Raw genomic sequence first — 26,758 nt, 5'->3', positions numbered from 1 at the left:
GGCTTGTCACTGCAGGAGAGCGTCAATCTGCTACCACAGTGCAAAAGGAGACAGAAAAATGGCGGACCTCAGGAAGATCTGTCCTGAGTCTTCGCCCCATCGTGTCAACGTCTCGCGAAAAACGTCTTCTTTTCAGGGGAATATTTTCATCATTCTTTGCATACTTCTAGTAGACTCCGGAGGAGCTACTACCCACTGGGTTGTCACGGAAGATGGAAAAATTCAACAACAAGTATGATAGCTAACTCACTGACCTGCTAACGTTAACGTTAGCTGGCTAGCTATTAAAGCTAATTTTGCTAACGGTAACCTGGAGTAACGCTTTTGATAGATGGTGTGTTAACATTGTTTTAGCTACCTAGGTAAACGTAAACATGACTCATTTGTCAGCATCGGTATCGTGACATATTGCGTGAACGTAACATTAAACAAGGGGTAGTCTGGTTAGCTAACTCCGTAAGCTTTTACCGGCTAGCTACCTAACACTGACGTTAACATTAGGTGTTTGAGGTCAAGATGACCAAAATATTTCAGGCCCAATTCAGCGTCAGCATTGATTACCTCTTATCAGTGAAGTTATCCAGTGCCAGCTGCCAGCAGTCTGTTACGTTCACATTGAAAGAACAACGAGTGTGTTTGTATTGGAAGCGCTGGGGCTGACTGGCTAAGTTTGAAAGCACATCTGGGATTGGACTTGGATAGGCAGTGTCAGCTATTTCTGCGGACAACATGACCTAATAAAACTCTGATATTGAAAGCTGTTTAGATTTAGCCAGCTGGGTGAATGTGTTTCTTTGTCATCTATCTGCATTGCCATGGGACGTTTGACATGGACTTGCTTTGCAGTACTGTCTGTCAATCCTTAACACGTTGTTGTTACAGGTCGACTCTCCGCTGAATCTGAAGCACCCACATGACGTTGTGATCTTCATGAGACAGGAGACTCGCGTTAACTACCTCAAGAAACTGGAGGTGCGTGTGCCACTCTGGGATTTTGGCATGAGCAGAGAAGTTATCATAGGAAACAATGGTCTCCATGAAGACTTGAATTCCTGCTGATGTTGACAACATGGGTGGAAAAGCAAGGGGTTATTAGGAGGCTGCCACAGATGTCTTTTACATCTGGGAGCTCATATTGGTCTTAAATGCTTCATCTCCCTAACACTGGAGGTTAAATTGCTTATCTTGAATTTTAATTTGTGTTGAACAGAGATACCTGCACCTCACTTATATGGGAAAAAAGTGCTCTTTTACTTTTTACTTGTGTTTTCTACCACTGGACAAAAGACCGTATTCCCAGCATATCACTTCTTCTGTAACCAATCAAATAACGTGCTTATCACTCCACACTGATTCACTGTCTCTGGCTGTTGTCATGCAGAAGCAGCTGGTGGCACAGAAGATCCACATTGAGGAGAATGAGGACAGGGACACAGGGCTGGAGCAGAGACACTACAAAGAGGATGCTGACTGTGTCATGGCTAAGGTACCGCTGGGAGACCTGGACCTGTACGACGGCACTTACATCTCCTTGGAGAGCAAAGACATCAGGTCAGCAGCAGAACAAAAAGAAAAGCAAACATGTTGTGCCCATGCTCTTGTCAAGTCTGCAGTGTTTTTGTACAGCGTGTCACTTGTAACGTGACCTGAAGGGTACTGGGCACCCTTAAACGAGTGCACCCAGTTTCTCCAAATTGCTGTGGATGGGTGTTGCTCGGATATTGATGCCATTTATCTTGCAGATTGTTATGATTTTACATGCCAATCAAAAATGTATATGGGAGATCTTTGTCTGCCATGCCATAATGTGAACAGATTAATTTTACGTCATCAACCATTTTGCACTGCTAGCAGATTACAATACTGTAACAGCACAGCATTTTGATTTTCTTTGTTTTTTCCTGGATCACCTACTCCTGTAGTTTTATTCCAATGTTTTTGGATTGTTTTGCTGCTCTTGTCATCTAAATTGAAGTGAAATGTTTTTCGATTGTAGCCCTGAGGAGTATGTGGATTCCCGGTCACCTCTGCCCCCAGATCTAGAAAGGCCTGACTGTGCCAAAGTGTTTGAGCTACCTTATAGTATCCACGCTTTCCAGCATCTCAGGGTGAGTAAAGGCCAAACTATACTACCATCTTCTTGCCAATGTCTTTAGCCATCACAATGCTTTCTGGACAGGCAAGTTTCTATGGGCAAGTATCCATAAATACAGTAGACAACTCAGAGTGGAAAATCTTCCTCAGACATATCTGTCACAGTTCATTCATTCATTCATTCATTCATTCACATACTGTACCTGCTTATTCCTATTGAGGGTCACTTGGAGCTGGAGCCTATCCCAGCATACTTTGAGGGGTCACCAGTCCATCACAATTATTTATTTGTATATAGCTGCACAGCCACAGAAAGTGTGGTTGCTTCAGAAGCTGGTGGCTAAATTATCTGCTTTTAAAACATTTGGACATTCTGCTAGCTGTGGTGAGTTCAGTCAAAAGCAGAAGTGTTTTTGACTGGAAGCATTTTAACTCTCGTCTGGGTTATGGCTGATGAGTTGTGCGCTTATGCACAACAGGGAGTGATTACACCCCTAAACCATACAGTGAATCCCCTCTCTCTCCTGTCTGGTCCAGGGTGTGCAGGAGAGGGCAAACCTTACCTCCCCACTGCTTTCTAAGGAGGATCCCATCTTTAGCTCGCTTTCTCATAAGCTGGGTCGCAGCATTGACGAGGTGGGCCATCGCATCCATCAGGGCTTACTAAGGGTAAGGCCTGCTTCCACCACACTGCCTCACATAATTCCACAGAATTATGACATTTCAGGGAAGTTGTTATAGAAATGGTAAAACATGAAGAAAAAAAAAACATTGAAATATCAGTGTTTGGGGAGCAGAAAGTCATTTGTGGGATGTTTGTGTGTCTACATTTGAATGCAAGTCATGTGGATTTATCACAGGTTGAGGAAGCCAAAATGTTGAAGCAACTATCATCCCCAGTATAGGCCTCAGAGTGTCAGCGAGTATGCGCTATTAGGCATGTGACAGAGATACATTGACCACTGCAGCAAAATTGCATTGACAGACACTTTTAGGTGTAACAAGACTAACAGTCTCCTGCCGAGAATCAAACACCGTTCTCCCGATTGAGAGTCTGCAATCGAACTCCCTTTTTTCACCCACGTGACCGAAAGTGGTGAACAGAGCGACTGACCGACATTGCGGTCCTTAGAGCTAAAAACGCTTGAAAATATATACAGACTAAGATTTCATATGTCCCAAAAATGTAATCCACCATTGCATGGAGTGTTGGTTCTTTTGCCACATGTTTAGAAACAATTAGTCCCTTCATCAGATTGAAAGGTTTGTGTGTGTGTGTGTGTGTGTGTGTGTGTGTGTGTGTGTGTGTGTGTGTGTGTGTGTGTGTGTGTTCCAGAACTCGTCGTCCTGGGTGCTGTATAACTTGGCATCGTTCTACTGGCGTATGAAGAACGAGCCACGGAGGGCAGTGGACTGTGTGGTGCGTGCTCTGCATTTCTCCCCAAGGTACTGTAACTCTGCTCACTAGCCCACTGCACCAGTATACTTTTGTTTCCTGGGTGAGACTGCACCTGGGCCACATGGGTGCCCACCTTCTCATGCCGTGTGTATGTGTTGTGTGGTTCTTACAGGCAGCACAAGGATGTAGCCCTGGTCAACATGGCCAACATCTTGCACCGCGCCCACTTCTCGGCAGACGCTGCGATACTAGCCCATGCTGCCCTGGACCTTACCTCCGATCTTTTCACCAGCCACTACACCCTAGGCAACATTTATGCTGTAAGTGTAAGACAATTCAATTAGTTGCAGTAGAACGTTGTGTATTCAAACCTCAGTTTACATGATTAACCAAACAGGCATATATTACAGTTATTATCCTTAAGGCATTTCTTTGTTGAGATATACACCGATAAGCATTTAAACTGCAAATGAATATGTACAAAGCTTTGTGGAATGTATGTGGATATAAGTTTCATATCGTGAACAAACACTGGACCAGAATTTGTCCCATTCCAGGCATTTAGTCCTTCCGTATTGATGAAAGGTTTTCATTGAGTTTCTAGTGTGTTCTCGCACAGCTAAGATGGCTGTTAGTTGTTGTTATCGAACCTTGTGGAAACCAGGTTATGCCGACCAAGATGGCTGCTGCAAGTGTTTGTAATAGTCCCTTGAATTCAGGCCACTGGAACCCTGTTACACCACAAACATCCCAGACACCTAGTTGTCATGTCTTCTGTCAAAAGTCAAAGATGTAAGCATTTCATTTTGCCACTGCAGCAATTTTTTTATTTATTCAGGATACTTTCTTTCACTTGCTCTCAAGTGACTGTGAGGATTTGATGCTTTTCAGATCACATATAGTCCCCTCTGTGCTTTCAGGAAAATACAACATTTATGGTTGGATTTCTGTTTGACAAATTGTTAGAATTCCATCCTTATCAGTATGGCCTAGCAATATGTGTGTGCATATGTTAAAATAAGAGCTTATGAAACTTGATGCTTAACAATGCTTTGTAGCCAACAATTGAAAGCTATTTGAAAACAAAAGTGTTCCAAGGATCAACGGGATATGTCAGAACAGCATGAATTTGACACATAGAGATATGCTTTCAGTCTCTTAGGCAGCCCCGCTCTCTCGGCTGTCCACTCGTCCTGATCCACCAGTGCTAATCTTCAAGTGTTAGTAAGAATAGTTTAGCTAATTGAAAGTTGGTGAAGTAAAATGAAATGAAGTCTAATTTCTCTCCAACTACACCCCGAGGAAGACCCTGCACAGTCGAAATCAGTCAGTGTTTTTATTGCCCTAGACATGCCTAATTTGAAATAAAGGCTTTTTAACTTTACCTCCCCTCTCTGCGCATGAGTTCTTGAAGTAAGTCTTGTATAGCTCTTTTCCTATTTTGACAAAGCCTAGTTTTCATCTGAGAAACATTGTTTTTTCAACTGATGAACAAGCTCAAGATGGGGAAGACAGAAAACTGTAACATCAGTTGGTAGATTGGACAGCGTGCTCCTGTTCTTTCATGCCTGCTGTTGCTACAGTAGCTTACAGGAGGGAGATGTGCACACACACTGGTGGCTATTTTATTAATGCTGTTTTTTGTCATCTCATCTAATGTTGAGTTTCAGGGCTCTATTGGCAGAAATTAGGTGAAATCCAACTATAGGCAACTTTATTCTGCTGGTCAGTATATCCAGGAGACAATTTGCTGGAAAATTTTACCAGGCAAAACCCACGTGCTAGTCTTGCGTCCCTGCAGCATTATACAAATGTGTAGTACTATGTACATATTTTTAGTCTGTTTGCAGTTTTTTTTACTTGCAATGTGATTTCTGCATGAAACAAACCAGTGTCTAACCTCTCTTCTATCCACGGTCTGTGTGTATCTTCTTCTCTCCCTGGTCTGACCAGATGCTTGGGGAATACAACCACTCAGTGCTGTGCTATGAGCAGGCACTGCAGGCCCAGCCAGGCTTTGAGCAGGCCCTGAGGAGGAAGCATGCTGTGCTCTGTCAGCAAAAGCTGGAGCAGCGCCTTGAAGCCCAGCACAGGTAGGAGCCAAACTTCCCAACACACACACAAACATACACATACACACTCTCATTTTCAATACTCTGGTTGCATCCATTGAATTATAACACATTTTACACAAAATAAAAATATTACAGCGGTTAGAGGTTCAACATGGTTTGAGGACAGTTGCAAAGCTGAACATGTCCAAACTATCTGCAAACGATCAGGTGTACCAGCTTACTAGTATACCGAAGACATTGCATATGTGCTATATTGATGATCGTGACTATCCTTCCTCCATTCATTTGTAGGTCCCTGCAGCGGACACTGAATGAGCTGAAGGAGTACCAGAAGCAGCACGACCACTACCTGCGCCAGCAGGAGGCGCTGGACAAACACAAGCTGCTGCAAGAAGAGCAGATCCTGCGCAACATTATCCATGAGACCCAGATGGCCAAGGAGGCCCAGCTGGGTGAGATGCCAGATCACCCACAGTACCCAGACTGGGGCAAGATAGCATTTTGAACAGTTGTAACAAACATGAGCATTGCTTGTATTCTCGCAAGCCAGTTTAACACTTATTTAGGTTGTATATACCTATAGTTACCTAACAGAAGCATTGCTGACTCCTTCAGATGGTCAAGGAGGGAAGAGTGTCTTGTGGTAGATAAAATACAGATGGCTATGGGGAGAAAGCATGGAAGCAGGACAGGGTTACCGTAGTTATGTGTGCTTTGGTGTTCTGCATTCAAAGTTACAGAGTGCTTCTCGTGAGGTGATGTATAAATTAACTTAAACAAGAGTGCAGCATAACGATAGGACTAACAGAACAGTATTGGCAAAGCAGTTGAAACTTGAGAAATGTGACTCAACTGGGAAGTGTGTCTATGTATGTGTGCTTCAGGGAACCATCAGATGTGTCGTCTGGGCCAGCAGCAGCGCAGCCTCTTCTGTCCCTTTGACCTGCCTGTGCGCTATCACCGCGGCGATCTGTTTGAACATGTCCACTATGTCCAAGTGAGTCTTTGAGATTTTACTTATGGACGTGATGTTTACGAGGAGGGTGATGATGAATAGCTTACAACAGACCACAGTAATGTAAAAGTTAGAGAAGCAAGCTTGAATGAGTGTTAAAGCCTTAATAATGATAATAAATGCTTATTTTCATCATTTCACAGATGACTATTTCTTTGCAGTCTACCAGGTTTGAGTGACTAAAAACACATTTTAGTATAATTAGTTTTTTGTAGAGAAAGAGGACTGCTCAATTTTGTCTTTTAGTTACAGTGGGTGGACTCTGTATTCATGAATATGCAAATCAGTAGTGAGTAGTAAGAGGGGCAAAGCCAAAGACTCTTCATGTGATTTGTAAAACCAGAAAGCACTGATTTCTACTGGGATTGCACGTGTTACAAAGCATGTCTTGTTATAGTATGCCAAATTAGCCTACTGCCGCGTGCTGCATGCTCCGCAACATTGCATTGTGTGGTGGGATGCCTTTGGTTGAAGAAAATTGACTGGCATATGATGTAGGAGATGATAAAGACGATGGGAAACACCCAAGGGGAGAGGTTTTTCATCATCGCATTACTGCTGTACTGCAGTATGTGGAGGCTTACCGCGGGGTTGAGACAATAACTATCATTATCGCTGTAACACCTGTGTTTCTGTTATTACTTTGTCCCCTTTGTGCATCCATATGTAACCATGAGTTGGATGCTACCATGTAATTTTAATTAATCTACTTTGTTCTTTTGTTTTCTGTCTTTCTACTGTCCTCAACACTATAGCAATATGCAATATACTAGCAATATGGCGACATACCTTTCAACTTCCATTTCACATCAACTTCAACTTTAACTCTATTGTCCCTGAGGGGAAATTTGTCTTGCAGCCAGATAAAACATAGAACACACAGAGACATAGGCACACGGACTCAGATACAAAAAACATGATAAAATACATGAATGTCGCTCTTATTTGAAGAGGAGCAGCATGTCAACTTTAAAATCTTTTTATTTTTTTATATTTGACCTCTTTCCTTGGAGGATGATAGATTTCACTAGTGGTTTTCCTTTTTTGAAAGAGCTCCAATGTGAATAAAAAATAAATAAAAACATGAAATTGCGGTGATTGCGCAAAGTTCTATTGGAGTGTTCACATAAAAACTTTCTCATCTATGTAGAATATGTAAAAAAAAATCTCCCTGTTCTATCTCCCTCACTCATCTATTTTGTAATGGTGTACTGTAGGCGTAGGCTGAATGGTTTGGGCCTAAATGTCCCACATTGTAGATGGTGCAAATACTGAAAGGATATTCACATTGACAAACTTTCTACTGGCAATGAGAAGAACTTGGCTTTTGTCGTCCAGGTTTCAGTTGACATTTATAGAAGAACAAACACAAAGGAAAGTCGAAATAAGATCCCATACCAGTGTTTTAGGCAAGCTGTGGTCACTTTCCTCTTGACAAATTACCTAATATAAGCTCTTTTCTCTTCCTCTGTCATTTTTCTATCTTTTTTTATAGTTTGGGGAGGAGGTGTCTGTGGCTTCTAGTGTGGCCCTGGTGTCTGAGCATGGCTCCAACCAGACAGCGGCGAGCCCTCAGCTCCACCCCTCTGTGTCTGGAGACCAGGACCCTGCTGCTGCCCTCTGGGGCAACCACCAGGATTACACACAGGCAAGACAGAACTACATCTGCTTTTGTTTTGTGTTTTGCATGTGTTGGGTGAAAAGTGTATGTGCCTGTGTGCCTATTTTAGGACTACACATTTAAACACAATTAATATTAAAGGAAAAACAAAAGGAAACCACCTTTTGTCTTTAATGTGGACTTGAGGACAGTAAAAGAAAAGCTTTGTGTGTAGATCAAAATTTACGCTTCTATACATAGGGAGTTTAAAAGTTCTATAATATGAGATGGGTTAAGCCGTTTGTCACTTTAAAAGTAATTAATACAATTTTGCAAATGATTCTTAAATAAAAAAGAAGCCAAGGTAATGTGAGTTTTATGATTTCTCCTCTCTGTTCTAGGTTCAGTTCTAAAGGTCTAGCTTCTGCATTCTGAACTGGTTGCAAGCCTCTTTGAGAAGTCTAGTCTGTACTATACTGTATCTCGAAGGGACATGAGTATTGCATGAGATACTACCTCCAAAAGTGTTGTTTGTGCTGGAAGAAGAAACTAAAGCAGTGCTCAACTGCTGAATTACATTCAAATCACTATTAGGTTGCATAATCTGAGATATGTTCTCACTTTTCCTGGTAATGCAAATCAAAACACTTTTACAGTCAGGAGAGTGTTGGGTGTTATTGAATTGAATTCTATGGTTATGGTAGCTTTCAGTAACAAGGCTTGAAAACCTTAACCTTGCAACCTTAACTGCAATATCGAACTGAACATTCAATATTACTACTCTTCCATTTCCATTCAGCTTTCCTGCATACACTTAATAACACGTGTATGCTTGTGTGTTTTGGCTTCAGGACATCCAGACGATGCTGTGGCCTCGGAGGTCTGACTGTGCCCATGAGTTCCCCAGTGTCCCCCCCGCCCACCTGCTGCCCACGTTCTACCTCCCACCTGAAACACAGGGCCTCAGGTCAGTACGCATTGCTGGATGGAGGCGTTTATGCACAAAGACATGGCACGTCTCACCGCTGTAACCACTTACATTTAAACTTATTCAGAATAATCACCAAACCAAAACTGCAGCACAACACCAAAACAAAGAATACCAATTTGAAACAACGTGAGCCAATACCTCAGGAATTATGTTTTAAAACTAACCACATGGAAAAATAATCAGTTAAATATGTGTGTTTGTGTGTGTGTGTTCAGCCCAGTGGCAGCTCTCCTCTATGGGAGCAGCAGTCCTCCTCAGACTGTAGCCCTGCCAGACTGTGGTCCCGTCCCCCAGCCACCACCAGCCCTCTTGCCTGCCTCACTGGACTGGCCCCTGGAGGGAAAGGAGCTGCCAGACCCCTTTGCCTCCCAGGTATCTGTCTGCCTGTTTATTTATGTGTGTGTGTGAGTGTCTGTGTGTGTTTCTGAATGAGAAAGAGATGGAGATAGGTACAAGTTTATGGAATGGCCAGAAGTGAGACAAAAACTAAGTGTTTAAAACATAAATGAAAATAAACATTACAAACAGACAAAACTGTCCCATCTACTTGTAAAACTAAATAAAATTATATGTAAAATGTTTTTCGTTTTTGTCTTTTTGTTTATGTGGACGGTAAAAAAGAATTAATTTTTGGCTATTTTTGCTGAACGCCAACTACAAACTTTTTCGTTCACGTTTCCAGGTGCTCCAGGTACGCAGTGGAGGATGGATGCTGGAGCAGATTGGCTCCAGATTAGCTCAAGCTTTGAAACAGGTAAGAGCCCCTCACCACCATTATTCCCCTAGCCCATCATTCAATTTCAGACTTGTATTTCCTATCATTAAGTCTTTAAGCACGTATAACACAATGCCAAACCTTTGTCAAATGCTGTTTGATATCCTACTCATTGAAAAAATACTCTGCCTCGGATGAGTAATTTATTGTTCCATATGGATTAATGTAACTGCTTGATACCAACACACAAGTCCACCCATGGTTAGGGGTATACCATAAGTTTAAGCAAGGCAATGCTCAGATTGCTACCTCACTCAAACAATGAAAGCTGCCATTTTGACCATTGGGTCTCCAATTGTGTTAACTTGTGTGGAATGCCCAATCTAACCTAAATTACTCCAGTTTTAGTTGTCTAAACCCAGCTTAAGCCATCCATTTTAGAGCTGACACAAGTCTGTTTTTTTCTACAGTCCAACGCTCCCCGCTGGCAGATCCACAATGAGGCAGCTCTATTCTGGCGAGCCAAAGGCAATGGCAGCCGTGCCCTGCAGTGCCTGCGCCAGGCTTTGGGCTCAGCCCCTCCTTCCCATCGCCACCTGGCCCTCATGAACGCTGCTAACCTGCTGCTACACCATGGCTTGGCCACCCACGCACACACACTGCTGGAGCACGCACTGGCACTCAACGCCTCAGAGGTAAAGGCACACATACTGCTGGGTTTTACCATCTTAGAGGTGCAAAAGTATAAACACCACATGCTTATGGTTGTCCATCAAATTTGATTTTTAATAAAAAAAGAAAAGGGGAGTTGAGTGCGCTACATTTGGGCGTATAATGTCAAAATCTTCAGTGGTCTTTGGTGTGGGGTAACTGCATTTAAAGGAGAAAAACAAAATCCAAGGTACTCTTCATAGAAAAGGGTTAAAAAGCCTTTATTCCACTGGCCTGTTCAAAGAATCGCTTAAAAACTTTTTTCTCTCTTAACAGTGAGATCTTTGGTGGTTGTATATTCCAATCCAGTAACCACAGGTTGTTTATGTGACTGCACTCAGTTGCCACAAACAACAAGAGTGTTGGATTTGCAGTTTTAGAACAACTGTGTATGTTTTTCTTTTTCCATCTTTAATGCCTCTTGCCAGGGAAAAGCTCTCATCACTCCAAAAACAAATGCCAGTGTTTTCAATCATAGGGAGCTGTAGGAAGCACACCTATCTGCCATCTTAAAAGCTAAGCAGCAATTTTCACTTAAGTGGCCTTTTAGCTAATGTTCCCCTGTGTGTCTGTTCCCTCAGCCCCACACCCTGCTCAGCCTGGTGAGCGTGCAGTTGGCCCAGGGCAACGTGACGGGCGCTCTGGCCCTGTTCCGCCACATCCTGGAGACGGCCCTTTCCTCCTCCTCTTCCTCCTCGTCTTTCGCTGGCTGTGACCAGTGTCGTGCCAGCCTGCCTCTGCTGCGCTGCCTGCAGTTCTACCCCTTCCTCTACAACCTTTCACACCGACAGCCCTGCCCACGTGAGTGACTGCAACACGCACACACATTTAATTGAAAAGGAGAGGGATGTCTTTGCTTAGAATTGATTAAGTTTAATAAAGTGTGGTATGCTTGCCAAGTACTTGGCATAGTATTTGGGTAGCTGTAATCCATGAAATCTTATAATTATCATCAATCAGAATTACTTATTCCTGTAGATAACCCTAGCAGGCTTTGGGGTCAGCAATACTCAGGCGGGTAAAGGGAACGAGACAGTTTATTAAAGAATATCCAAAATAGGTTAGACATATTACTACTAATAATAACAATAATAAAATCCCCCTTGTAGGATAGATAAAGTAAACACACTTGCTTATTTATGGAAGCCGAGACCACTGTGGTTGCTCATTTTAACTATGTTGGAGATCACGACTTAATTATCTCATTATCTCAAAATATGAAACTTTGTTTTCTCATGATCATGATGTATTTACCTCATTATCATGAGGGAACAAATAAGCAAGCACGGCCGCTCACGGTTTTGGTACTTATTAGCTTGGTTGAAAAATTGTTCTATTCTTCACCCACTGCTAAGGTGCATGAAATGAGCACCTGAGAGGAAATTCCAGCAACACTTGCAGTACTGAACACAAATAAGTATCAGTAAAACCACCACGCATTGGTGGTGGTTAGTGCCATGTATACCACAATTTCATGTAGCTAACCTATGCTTTGGGGAGACTGAATCCATAGCCGGGTAACAGCTTTGTTTATGAAAAAGTGCTGTGAAGTAGATTTCTACAAAGGAAAGGAAACTGCCATTGAAAATGGACAATGTCAATTTGACTAAAAGCCAGGGCTGAAAGTGTATATGGGGCAAGGGAGGGAGTCAAATTGTTGTGGTTAGCTTATGTTACATAAGTGTAACAAACATGTATATTGCAAACACATTTTATATACAGTGGTTGCCTAGAGAAATTATATAATTGTACAATCAAAATATTTATATATTTACTGTGTATATATAAATAGTTGTAGACGTCATCTTTGTGGTTCCTTTCTGAATGCAAATGGTATACTGCCATATTGGATCAAGCCAGCTAAACTGGGATTGGCACATTATTTCTGACACCCAGCATCCCACCCATGGTGTTGGAAGAACCAACAAGAGTGGCTGTGAGAAACAGAAGTAGTAGGCTGCGCTTTTGAAATGAACAACAGAGGCTGCACCTTTTTCTTTATTCATATCAGTGGGAGTGAAGCGGAAAGTGCTTTGAAGTGGAGAAATTTTGCCACTCAATAATTTAAGCTGCAGAAAATAGCTGCTGCTGAATTTAGAAGGGTCTATATTTTACTCACCGAAGCTAAATATTGCTCCCATTAAGCACGCTGAGTACACGACTACACACAAGCACTCATAAAACACACACACACCTGAAGTTGGGGCAAAGGATGATATATACACAAAAATAAAGGTAGTCAACTAATAATGGAAACACCAATACAAAGTCTCCTCTTAGTTGAATTTTCTGGTTGCTGGAATTGGGTGCAGTTCCGCTATGAGTTTTATCCGTTCATCCTATAAAGGGCAGCGATACAATCAAACCAATTCTGTACTCAGCATTTTTAATGGCTATAGAAAAGCACCATATCAGACATTGTTCCACAATCCCCCGTTGACTAGTAGGATTCACATTGGGGGGAAGTATAAAGCAACTGCACTGCTCTTGCATGCTGCCCTTTAAACCACTGCCCACTGTCTGTCAGAGTATGAAAACATTTCTCCCAATGCCACCTAGTGAATTTGTAGGGCAGGACTATCCTCATGGTAAAGTCTGTAGTAAGAATTTTGTCTAAGTGTATTTATGTGTGTGTGTTTATCCAGAGGGAGCTGCCTGCATGACTGAGGAGGACCTGGGTATACAGCTGGAGGAGTGGGAGAGCAGCAGTGAAGAGAAGCAGGACCCTCCACCCGTTTCCACCATGGAAGAGTCTCTGCTCTTTGAGAGTAAGAATCAACAAGCTTTGGTGACACCGTCCATGGGCAATGTGAAACCCTCAAGGAAATCTTCACAATGAACTGTGTAGCAAAAAGAGACTGATTGGAAAAAAAGGGTTTAATATGACTCCTTCAAAATCAACATTAAAATCTCAGCAACAGATTACTAGATTTCCTAGTCCAGCATTGACCCTTCTGTGTTAGTGCAGTTCTACATGTGGCGCGCATTCAGCATAAGCAGACCGGGTTTCAAAATAATTGCATACTCTCCTGCTGATTGCAGGATTTTAAAGGTTGTAGACATGAACACCCTTTGATATGTGGGCATCTGGGTCTTGGGAGTGGATGTACCATAGAGTGTAAATAATATCCCATAATGGTATATCAGCATCTTGCATTTTCTTGGGTTTATTGTCAAAAATGTCATGCAGACTCAGAGTGTATGAGTCCTACATATGAGTCAGTGGGCTTAATTTTCTGCCTTGAAAAAAGTACACCAGACTCGCAGTATCTGACCAACAGTTCTGTCCTGCTAGGTGTGCCTTAAGCTTCACGCCATACTGATTTACTTCTCTCCATACTGATTTACTTCTCTCCACTCTTTAGAGGTTGTCTTGGACAGTAATGGCTCAGGTGAGGCAGCTGGCCAACAGCGGGCCTCTCCCTCTGCCTCAGGAGCGGCTAAAGCGACCTCCCCACTGGGAGGTGGAGGAGTGGAGGGGGAGGAGGAGTGGCAGCTGAAGGAGGACCTGATGGGAGCTTTTGAAGGGGCCCTGGATGTTGGAGGCAAACGAGGGGACCTGCGAGGCATCCGGGTGCTGAAGAACGACCGCGTCATGGGGGCCCGCGCCGGTGGAGGGCCCTGCTTCGGAAACTGCGAGGACGACGAGGGGGCAGAGTGGGTATGTGCGCATGCTCTACCTTTTCACAAAATTTAACCAGCAACTTTTTAACAAGCGTTTTATCTAGGGATGGGACGATATATCGAAACTCAATATATCGCAATGCAAAAATGTGACAATACGTATCGTGGGGCAGAAAAATGAATAGCTGTATAGTAGTGTAATAGTATTAGCTACATTTTATTCTGCTGTAGTAATCACAATTGAGATGGCTTGCCATCACAATTTCACAAGCTCTCCATCCAAATTATATTATTTGCACTTTATAATGACATTTTAAAATTGTTGTTTACATTCTAGCAAGCCAGTACCATCGCTAGAAAGATTTGTGTCTCAGAAATAAACATAATTCTGCACAGTCAAACTTTGTTGTCATTTAACTTTATTTATTACATCGTATCATGGTTGTATCAAATCGTGAAGCCCATATTGCGTATCGAATCGAATCGTGAGATAAACATATCTTCTCATCCCTAGTTTTATCTAAGCATTCCAGTATGTATAACCTAACCCATGGAGCTTTCTTCCCTCGGCCATCAGATCACCTTCCAGGTGAAGCGGGTGAGGAAAGCCAAGGTGGACGGGGCAGAGGGTGTCACCAGCTCTGATGAGAGTCAGCATGGAGAGTCGCTGCCTGGAGGCCACTCGGTCCTGGAGATCAGTGGGCCAACTATCCCGTCACCTGGCCCTTCAGGTAGCGCTTACGCCCACCCGCATTGTATTTACGAATACCAGTACTGATCATGTGGAATTTGAGCACAGAGGAATCCCCGAAATGCTGGCATCCACCGGACTGATGGTGGTGTCTTTGTGGTTGTTGTGCTGTGGGCAGGTCGCTGGAGGGACTACACCAGTCTCGGCTGGCCTGGGCCAGAGGAGTGCCAGCGGACACGAAGGGTCGACCTCACCACTGTAGCTAGCACCTGGTTGGCTGTTTCCGCCAAGAACATTGAGTAAGACTCTCACTTCCCTGATCATGTTTACATTTTTGCCTTATGTTAGATTATGACAAATCAGTCACTTCCAGAGAGCATTAAGGATGATACATGTAGGATTTTCTTAGTAATATATTGCTGTGAATTTAGTTGGTGATGACACATTTTAATGCCAGCAAAAAATATCACCACTGTTGCTGTTACCAGCTTGGGAATACTCAGATGTGTGATTGTTAAATTATTATTCATGCAATCGTTGAATTACAAATCAAATCTGTGGGTCGGGGAATAAAGATGTATGTAGGGTTCCTATATTCATGGAAAACCTAAAAAATCAATAAAACCCATCATAAATATGGAAAATAGTATTTGAAATATGTTTTTGAAAATGCCTTGGAAATTTAAATCTTTTTTTAATAACTCGTTTAGCTGTTTGGCTGCTGGTATATCTTGGTACCTCTGAAGGGATAATAACCCAAATAATTATCTGATTACATAAATCCCAAATGATATTTCTATCAAGATAAAAAGAAAAAACAGACCTATAACCACTGTTGTAGTTATACATTGTCAGCTTTACACACCATGAAATTGATTCTTCTACAGAAAGAGACTTGCATATTTAAAGCTCTCACATCAGTTGCTATACAGCAATATGGGGCTGCTGTGTCACTGATAGTATATAATTCTCAGGTAGTCAATCAGCGCCATCTGCAGGAGAGCAGGGGTTCTTACCACAGGTTCAGGAACATGAGAGTTAAAATAATCAACAGGGCCATCAGCTGTCCTGCAGGGATTACTACCACAGTCAATACAGACATGCAAAGTTCAACAATGGCTTAATCAAAATCCTACAGTGACTAACAGACACAAATCATGTACATACTTTAATTTAATATTTACAGAGCGAGGCTGTCATGATATCGGTCATGGAATTTGATAAGCAAAAATGTTTAGGCGCCCTGTATATGCTGATACAGATATAGACGGGGTATATAATGTAGTGTTGCTGGTCTGTATCAGCAAAACTACATTAGTCATCGGTGATAATCAGTGATTTTTACAGGATATGAGTATATTGTACATGGGGTGACTTTACACTCGTTAATACATACTTGTGTATGCATTTTGCAATCAAGTAATTCAGGTGTATTGAAAATAGATCGTCATGATCATGTTAAGTAGGGCTGTTTTGTTTTATCATCATATTAATAGATTAATAGAACATTTTTTACTTTGTTATTGACAAAGATAATTGTTTTTTTGTTTTTGTTTTTTTTCCCTCCCTGTCCCTCTCAGCATCACGGAGCACATAGACTTTGCCACTCCACTCCAGGAGCCAGCTGCTGAGCCTTTATGCAATGCCAACCTCGCTGCCAGTATGCACACCCTAGACCACCTGGCAGGGGTGGCCAATCGCGCCGCCATCCACTACACTGGTGAAAGCCAACTGCGGGAGGTAGGCTGAGGCAGAGCCCATAAATTACAAGAGTTACATGTGAAATTCAATACCTAATCCATAAGAAGTAAGACACAGAAGGCCTAACCACAGAAAAGTGTTGGTTATATAAAATAGTTGTAATAGTTATCTCAATAGTTATTAAAAACATTCTACACACAAGTCCTGTTAGCTGTCACAACAATAATACACAAGCGGATTGACGGATGAGTTGATTGAGCATTGGAAAAACTAATGTGAAGAATTTGTGATTCTGAATTCTAACCAGTTTACATTAATCTGACAGGGATGTGTTTATGATTATTGCATTTACACTCTTTTTAAGATGTATTTTAAGCATTTTATGAAATGCTTTATGAAAACTAATGTGAAGAAATTCTAACCCCAGTTCATGTGGGAAAGATTTATCTCTGGATAGGCCTGTATAACCCCAAAAATCAAGGCTAACCCTGCTCCAGAGAGGGTCTAGCTAGCCCTGGGTTAAAGTGTGGCATAACTCACTTTGGGACTAGATCATGTTAAATGCTTGTCAGCCGAGGTTTAAGAGCCAAGTTAACCCTGGGTTCAGTCAAAGAATGTGCAGTGTACTAAGCCCTACTGAGTCTTGAACATGTTCACACTACAAGATCATCAGCAATGCCTGAATCTATTCAGATCAGGCCATACCTACCCTTATAGGGAAATCATCTGTGTGTCCCCAGCTTATTTACATTAGTTGTGTAAATAGTTTATTGGACAAATAGGATGCTATGATCTGTAACTTTAAACTTAAAGCAGTATATTAAGTATGAACGATTCTTTGTATTAAGTAAATGCAACACTGCAATCAAGAGCACATTGTACTAGCTAAAAGGTCAAGTATGTTATAAAGCAGTGGATAAGAGGCATAGCATGTGCGTTGTATGTTGCCTGTCCGGCATCTCTCTTGGTCTCCAGTCTCTCCTGTCATTCTCCTCGTATGCTACGTAACAAAGCAGAAATGCCATAAAAGCGTTCCCAGAAGTATGTCTCACACAGTCTCACATGGGTCTTCCCCACAGGTCCTGCAGAACCTTGGCAAAGATAAGTTCTCCCCTCAGTCTTTTGAGCAGGTGGGCACTCGCATCGCTAAGGTTTTGGAGAAGGTAAGGGCTATCTGATCTTCAGTTAAAAGTCTCTCAACAGCTGTTGTCTTAGACATCATTTTAAAGTTTGTCTCTTTTTACATCACATTCCAGGATTCAATTTTTCGAGTCACCAGACACAGTGTCCTGTGGATTTAGAAATCTACCAGACGGCTAATTACCAATATCATTGCATCTTTGGAATATCTAATTCCATATGCACACACCTTTAATTGATCCTAACTAAGTAATTAATTTGTATTATTTAACATAAATACTCATTATTTTTACATGAGTTACACACTAAACAACTGGTGAATTGCATGCAGGGGAAAAGGTAGCACATATACAAGAGTAGAGACTCATAGAGTTCAAAACAATTTATACATTTTTAAACAACTTGTTTTCCAGACCCAATGCACTGACCTAAAGCTGAAAGTAATGACAACATTCTACCAAGAGAAATGCGCTTTCACACACGCCAGCTATGCTGTGTACATGGGTGAAATAAACTACATCATAATGCATCAGACTGTCGCATGTCATCTATATTAACCTCTAGTGAAAATCACACCAAAACCTGACCATGCAACTGGGTCGAAGGCTTTGTCTGTTGGAAAGAAAAAAAGATTACAATGTGGAATCTTTTATTATCTTCATTTTTGCTTGGAGTTTTGAATTGATTTTGAGTATTGAATAAAAAGCAACAGCCTAACTGCTAGATCGCCTGAGAACTAGACTGCTGTGTTAACTTTGGTCAGACTTAATCAGTGCATTAATTTTCTCCAGGGTAATGTTAGATGACTAAGGTGGATAAACCCAAAATTGTAACACTCAGTAACATTCAGTAGGCTAATCACCTCCAGTGTTTCCTAATAAAGATGTTGATGTTGTTAACATTAATTGATGGAAAAGGAAAGCTACAGTATCATATGGTTTTGGGGTTATGGTTAGCAGCAAGCTACTGGGCCATACAATTAGTTGGTAGTAGCTTACAGCAGGCTACTGGCTTTACTGACTGGGTAACACTGCTACCATAAGCTTACTTCTGTGAAGTGTCTGATCATCTCTCACCACTTAACGAAGGTGATTCTGTGCTTCTTGCTGGTGCATTAATGGAGAAAACTGAATAATTATTGACCTGTGCTGCTGCTAGCATGTTTATAAAGTCATTTATTCTGCTTCTTTTTTCCTTTTTCTGCATGAAACTATGCTTATATGATGCCAATCTCCGTGGGAATGCTCACTTGGAGACACTCAGTTGAATCGTAGAGATTACTGTACTGATTTCCACAGACTGCTTTTGCACTAAAGGCAAACATTAACTTAAAGTTCAGCCTTTTCCCCATACTGTATGTAGGCCAAATATATGTCCAAAAATATAAAAAAATTAAGTGTAAATGTTAATTAAAAATATATATCCAACAACGTGTCAGGTAATGTTGATGAATTTATCTCTCAAGATTGAAATTAACTTGCATTCCATGACATGAATGAAATGAAAAATACCTGCTGTTCTCTGTCACCTGATGTAACCAAAAGAGACTCTATGTTTGAACATCATTTAGGTCTGTTATTAATAACACTCTACCCATTAAATAAAAGTTCCTTCAATGTTTTGTGCTTTAATTATTGTTATTTAGGCCAAATATGCAGTAATTGTTTTGTGTTTGTTTTTTCCACAACCCTGAAACCTTGTAGAATCAGACATCATGGGTGTTGTCCAGTATGGCTGCCCTGTACTGGAGGGTGAAGGGCCAAGGCAAGAGAGCCATCGACTGCCTGCGCCAGGCGCTCAACTACGCCCCGCACCACATGAAGGCAAGTTGGCCCCCAAACCTCCCCAACTAACCTCAGCAGCTAACCTGCCTCCCATCACAAAACAACACCCTGAAATCTCATCCCCAACTCCAACTGTGATACTAAAATAGTAATGTACTGTTGCTTATTGCATATAATGATTTGATGATTTTGTTTTGATCACTGTTACCGCCTCTCCTCCTTCCTGAACCAGGACGTGCCCCTGATCAGCCTGGCTAACATCTTCCAGAACGCTCGGCTGTGGGAGGACGCCCTCACCGTGGCCCGCATGGCTGTAGAGATCGCTCCGCACTTTGTCGTAAACCACTTCACCCTCGCCAACGTCTATATAGCAATGGTAAGAAACACAACCGCTTCCAGAACCTCATAGTCTTATATGGTGGCGTAGCACAGAGCACAGTTTGATTTTGGGATAAATGTTTGGTCTTCATGGTCTTATTCAACAAAATTATTTTGTTAAATGCATCGTTATTCTTGCAATGCAAACATCTGACATGGCGCAGTTTTATTAAAGTGAAATGTGTGCAAAAGCATTAGAGGAAGTAGACTGGAAAAAGGTAATGATGTCAAACCAGCCAATTGTTTAGAGGATTGGTTAGAAACTCCTACAAATAGAATATTTCAATGGCTACGCTTACGTGCACAGAGAATTCTGTTCTTAACTCTGTTACTCAGCTAACAGGGTTTTGGGTCGACACATGTAAACCTCATAACTTTGTTAGAATAGCCCAGTTAAGTTCATACTCTGATTATGGGAAACCCGGTTAAGACGCCTGGCTTACTCCCATATTAAACAAGTTACCGTGGCATGGAAGCATCTTACTTTTGCTTTTCACTATCTGTCAAACTCAGACTCACACAACGTTATGGGTACATAACAAGGCATCCAGCAGTACTTACTACAACTATTACTAATGGGATCACTTCTTTCCCCTGTACTAGAAGCAACCTTAGCATTGCTCAGTCAAAGTGAGTAGCTGGCAGCTGAACCTTTTCCATACTTTTTTGCTGCTGGATTGTTCTATCCTTGGATGGGACTCCTCAGGTGGACAAGAATATTCTGTTAACTGGTTTATTCATGGCCACAGGGAAACTCAGTCGCAGGGTATCAAAGCTGCATGTAAACAGTTTAAAGTGATGTTGAACTTTGGTAGTACCTCGGGTTGTGTAGCTTCCTGGCCATGATATAACCACAGAATCAGCGATTCTCTGTTATCTGTTGCTCTGGTAGAGGGGATTGGAGAATTGTGTTGTTTTTTTTTCTCTCTCTCCATTCACTGCCACAATCCCACTTTTAGCACATAAACAAATGCGAACAAAGCAGATTCTGACAATACATAAAAAAAACTAGTACTGTCGCTCACATGAGGTTAAGTGAATCACTGTCTTTATGTTTATTAAACCTTTCAGTTTGTAGTGTAACACTGAAATCTGGTCAGAAGAATCAGTGTTACAGATAACAGAGAATTGACAATTTTGGGGTTATATCATGGCCAGGAAGCTACACAATCCAAGATACTACTAAAGTTAAACATCACTTTAACCCAAACTAGAAGGGCACTCGGAGAGCGCAGACCTCCGCCAAGGTTCGTTCTATTATTGCTTGTTCGTGAGTCGGATCCGGATCCGCTCCAAAATTTAATGGGTTCTTCCTTGGCCCGTGCTACACCCTTCCACAAAGTTTCATGAAAATCGGGCCAGTAGTTTTTCCGTAATCCTGCTAACAGACAAACAAACAAACAAACGGCACCGAAAACATAACCTCCTTTTTTTTATTTTTTTTTTCACCTTTATTTATTCAGGGGAGTTTCACTGAGAGCAATGCTCTCTTTTTCAGGAACGCCCTTGGCGAAGGTAATAAGACCTTAACCAGAGTATGGACAATAGCTGAGTTACTCTTTGCATGTAAACGCAGCCAATTTTGCAACAGTAAGTAATGTTAAGATAGTTGTGAAATAGTCACGTGTCCATTTGTTGACCTGGTTGTTCTGGTTCCTGCTGGCAGGAGGAGTTTGAGAAAGCCATGCGCTGGTATGAGTCGACTCTGAAGCTGCAGCCGGAGTTCGCCCCCGCCAAAGACCGACTGAGAACCATTCAGTGTTACCTGCTTACCAAGAGGGAGCGCCGCCAGCCCTGAACCACTCAACTATTTTGAACCCAGGAGTAGCCCACACACACATACACATACATATACACACACACACACACACACACACATACACCTACACACACATACACCTACACACACACAAGTATACACATATCTGTAGACCACAATTAACTTGTGCACAAGAAACAGAGTGTAAGAAACTGTTGAGTGTTGTTTCAAGTGGGGATTCATGTTTCATATCCAGTGGAATCCGGAAATTCCTTTTTGATTTTGTTTCACTTTCATGCAGACCTAAAACCCTTAAGGATAGGTTTGGAAAGTGACTAAGTAAAGCTGTAGATAATTTTGCCCCACAACATATCTGTTAAACGGGAGGACCTTTTGTTATGCAACCATCAAGAAGTTATGACTGTAAAACTCAGTTTTCCTCCAAGTTCGCTTGACTGCCTGTAAAATGAAAGGGAAAGACATGACATTTGACTCTTGAATTGATTCTTCTTCTTTTTTTAAATTTCATTTTTAATTGTGCATCCTTCTGCCTTATTTTGATTTCAGTCTGTACTAACTGGAAGGATAGCTCACAGTTTCATTCTTGAAGGTATTTTAGCATTTTTGTGCGAGGAAGTGACATCTAAACCAAAGGAAATACCAGTATATCATATTGTTCCAGTGCTCTCAAGGACAATATTGCAGTCATCGTTAACTTGCGTGTGTGACAGATGTGGCCTGGAGATGGCGCCATATTTTAATTTAACTTAATTTGAAGTTTTAATGGAAAGGGTTGTTATATTTTCTTAAGAAATCTTTTGCTGAGATGGTAATGGATGTGCTTCTTAACTCAGAGGTTAAAGGAGGTAGAATTGAACAGTAGCCTATATGCCCTTATTATGTCTGCTTCATAAAATGGATTGGAATTCTCAGTTTTTGCACTTTTTTTTCTATATTATATCATTCCTATTTATGTGGGACCTATGAACTATTTGATTTTGCTCAAAGCAAGTTTAAGTACATTTGAAAAGCGATAAAGTGAAATATGCTATTGCATTTGCTTCTCAACTTGGAAATCATGTGGCAGAAAAAGATTTGCCATTGACCATCTATAAAAACTCTAAAGTGAGATCTGTATTAAGTGTACAGTGTTTAAGGCAGTGTGTGAATATAATTTCATCAGTTCCTCATTTCAATGCATCCATTCATTGTCTCTTTGGGAAATAAAAGCAAGGTGTTTGGACTCCTTGAAGCTTAAGTTGACCTGTACAAGTTGCACTGTTTCACTTTTAACACTTTACACTCACAATGGATGAATCACTGATTGAAAACTATTGTCAAACATATTGGAAACTCACTGCATCCTCCTCACATTACATTTCAAAACACAGCCTAAAGGTGGCAGTGTCTGCCATTTTTAGGCACACTGCCTTTTAACAAGCAATCTCTCTACACACGGATAATGAATAATAGTCCAGTATGTAAATCAAATATAAATAAAGAGTAATTTTGTGATCAAAAACATAAAGTGCCCAAAAGTGGCATATCTCACATTTTTAAGAAAGGTGCTTTAGGAAATGTGGTTTCCACACAATTCAGAGTTCCTGCAGCCATTGCTTTTTATCAAAGACAACCAGCCTCTACATGTGGTTGATTTTTTAAAACCTAATCCATTATCCAAACACAAACAAAATAGTAGACCCATTCTCAACTTGATTGACAGAAGTCCTGATACAAGGAACATTACAACATATGCTAAACATGTAAAGGTTTTTCCTATTTGTAATGGTTTTCAACACTAGTAAAATAGACTTATATATTCAGTTATGATGGCTTGGGAAAGTTGCCATCTATCTAGTTTCCCCACCCACAGGTCAAATTCTTCAAAAGACTGAATATTCCCAAAATGTGTATGTTCACAAAAACAAAACCCAGATTGGGTTTTGAGGGAAATTAACTGATTTGGAAACTTTCTCAAAAGGCGCTTTCAGCACATCATCTTCAAACTAGAAAATGAATACAATACTCAGGATACTTTGTCAGAAAACATTACCTTCACAACATGACATCCACACTCTTCATTTAATGTCATTACAAGATATTCAAGATATAAAGAGCAGTTTAATTAACCATCTACATTTTAGGTATATATTCATGTCCTTGAAGAATTTGACATGTAGATGTAAAATAAATTTTTGGTAACTTTCTTAATCTATCGTAACTCAAACCAGGTATGCAGTACTTTCCTGCAGTGCTTATTAACATCAGAGATGCAAACAAACCTTTTACAGGCTCAAAAGACATGTAAAATTCAAATATTATTAATCTTTATTTAAAAAGGCCAGACAATTTGGTGTGGAAAAACATATGTTCCATAAATCACTACAAAAACAGAGTCTGTGGTGCAGTGAAGGTATTTCAAGAAGACACTGTACTGCCATCGTAGACTGGGTCTGCTGAGTTTCAGGTGATGCTTACAATAGAGTGAAAATTAGTCCAAAGTTATTCAATGTCTGGGTTAGGGTTAATCTTCCAGTTTTTTTTAGGGTTATGAGGTCATGTGCATCTCACTGCATTCTGGTACCTTTAGTGAATAAAGCTTGTTCATCTGCAGTACTTAAATAGTTGGACGCATTGTCGTTTGGCAACCAGAAACCTGAAGTTGAGTAATAATAATTAAATGTATTTGCATTGCACTTTTCAAAACAAAAGGTTTTACAGACAATGAAATAATAAAGTCAATAAAACAATAAAAATGCCAGACATTAATTAAAAACTGGTAGAGCTAAGCTATTGATCTGAGATGTTGCCGATGCAGCATGGCACATCCTGGAACAGAGATGGAACAGCGCGTCCATTCACATAAAAAAAAATTGCATCCACATATCTGTGAAACAGCACTTTTTTTTTTTTTTTTCTCAAATCGTAAGCACCAAAATGGTACAAGCACAGTGCAGCCTGCTATTTATAGCATCCTGTAAGGGAACAAGACGGTTGCAGAGAAGCTGGAGTATAAGCACAGACTCCTATAAATATCAACACAACACATGAGGAAGCAAATTTGCACAGTTACATGTTCCCCCCCCCCCCACATACACACACACACACACACACACACACACACACTTCAGGTTCAGAACCACTGAGGACAAACGGGCCACTGCATTGCTAATGGCCATTATTATTGTTAGCCCCTTAGTCTATTCCTGTCCCGCCGAACCCTCTCCCCACTCTGTTTTGGAATGTTTCTCAATGAATAATTGACTCGAATGGTATTTTTGACCAGCCCTGTCTTGGGTACAGTATGTAAATAGCTCATGTGCAGCAAAGCGTGCATGGATTTGTCAGGGGCGTTAGGCCTGGGAGTGGGAGCCCTGTTATGTAATAGGCATGTGAGTGAGCACACCACAGAGACACTGCATTGAATGGGTGTGTGTGAGGCTCTGTATCCATTGAGTGTTTTGAGAGTGAAAGTATACTCACTGGGAGTCCTTTGTTAAGCCTAGTGCAGCTGAGGCAGTTAATGTTGTGTTTGCACTGGTTAAACATGAAGTTACATGCACCTTTTATAAAGCTGCAATGGAAGGACAAGCCTATAATGCATTTTACTCCATGCATGGCTGTGTTGATTTAAAGCTGCCGCTAGTAATGTAGGAAACTACAGCAGTGTATGGTCATCCATGTTAAATATTGCTTAAATAAATATTTTTAGCCTGACAAATGAGCCTTATCCACTTAGATATTAATTCATAACGTCCATATAACTGCATGGTTTTATTGCTATAGACGAATTAAAACCATGATGTTGAATACAGCAACCCTAGATATTTATGTGGAGTTGCTATATAATAGAGTATGACGCCAATATGGCAATTCCATATTGATATCAGTTGCATTTTACTGATAAATAGTTTTTCTATAGGCTGGTAAGCTCTGTTTGGCAGTCAATTATTACACATGGCACATGAGTTGTCATCTTAATGCCAGTTTTACCACTACTTTTGATACTGCTTTATTTTGCTCTTTTGCCATAGATGAAAAATACAGGGCTCCTCCTCTTTTGTTTTTAATGACCACAGTTCATTAAATTACATTGTTAGGTTCATTGTTCTGGTTAAAGAGCGATAAGAGGAGATACATTTAAGGCGTTTTCCTTAACTATCCGTTTAAGTGCCTGTCAAACTTAGTGTGACCCACTCACAACTGTCCCACAGGTGCTGAAAAGTTTGAACAGTTTGGAAAGGGAGCAGAGGTAAGAAGGGCTCATTTTTTGAGGTTCTCATTTGTTCTGATGCTAAACTCCACAGTTTGATACCCATTGGGGAAATTCAGAATTTCCATGTTGAAAATTGTTATTGCACATTAAATCAGTATTGTATTGGGTGCACCACTGCTATATAATAACAGAATGGATGTTGCTGCAAGATCACCATATTACATAATAATAGTAGTGAATTTCCTACATGGACGCAAAAGGAGACGACTATTTTAAAGACACAGAGACAGGGACTGGAGTGGATCAGAGTATCATCAGACTGGAGAAAAATGGGTCGTTGTCTCATTTGGATGATCTCATCATGATATAGACCTAACAACTATTGCACGTATTGCTCCTGTGATGAATGCTTTGCCCGCTCTCCCCTTTACTGTTCTTACAAGAATTTGTCTAAATACTGCACTACTACATTACTGCAGATTTCATAAAGCACGTATCATGTTTCGTTAGGCTTCTTCCACTAGCGGTTTTCTGGGCTTTGCTTTCCAATGCCAACCCAATGAAAATGTATTAGTCCTGTGGGGACAATAGTTTTCACTGCCATTAGCACCACAACCCTTCGTATCTCACTGTCCTCTTTACTCCTTTACTTTTCTTACTTTTCTTTTATTATGAATGCATTAAAACAAGTCTGTAGCCTACTTCTAGGTTGGTGTTTTGCATCCATTGGAACTTTCGTTCTTTCTTTCTTTTTTCTAATTAATGTGTACTCTAAACCAGGGCAGTAGTACTGTGGCCTCAGAGTTGTCTCAGGCTCAAGCCTATTCCAGCAATTGCAATGCAATCACATACTATTTTCTGTATT

At 41.0% G+C, this 26,758-nt stretch overlaps 1 protein-coding gene across 1 annotated transcript; it reads left to right on the top strand.

Moving 5' to 3' along the window:
* Positions 1–58: 58 nt before the first annotated feature.
* ttc17 (tetratricopeptide repeat domain 17) lies at positions 59–22,609 on the top strand. The gene is made up of 25 exons (XM_071896178.2): positions 59–232; positions 883–972; positions 1,382–1,551; positions 1,997–2,108; positions 2,632–2,763; positions 3,431–3,540; positions 3,666–3,813; positions 5,447–5,586; positions 5,860–6,020; positions 6,453–6,565; positions 8,079–8,231; positions 9,035–9,150; positions 9,390–9,546; positions 9,857–9,928; positions 10,360–10,584; positions 11,182–11,401; positions 13,246–13,368; positions 13,966–14,261; positions 14,802–14,955; positions 15,094–15,214; positions 16,496–16,655; positions 17,696–17,779; positions 19,460–19,579; positions 19,773–19,916; positions 21,585–22,609. The coding sequence occupies exons 1-25, from the start codon at positions 59–61 to the stop codon at positions 21,714–21,716; spliced, it is 3,627 nt and encodes a 1,208-aa protein (XP_071752279.1). The 3' UTR covers positions 21,717–22,609.
* Positions 22,610–26,758: the final 4,149 nt, after the last annotated feature.

Source organism: Centroberyx gerrardi, chromosome 1 (assembly GCF_048128805.1).
Source record: "Centroberyx gerrardi isolate f3 chromosome 1, fCenGer3.hap1.cur.20231027, whole genome shotgun sequence".
In the NCBI taxonomy this organism is placed as follows: Eukaryota; Metazoa; Chordata; class Actinopteri; order Beryciformes; family Berycidae; genus Centroberyx; species Centroberyx gerrardi.
Note: the sequence above shows the minus strand (reverse complement) of the source record. Positions and strands in the feature narration are given on the sequence as shown.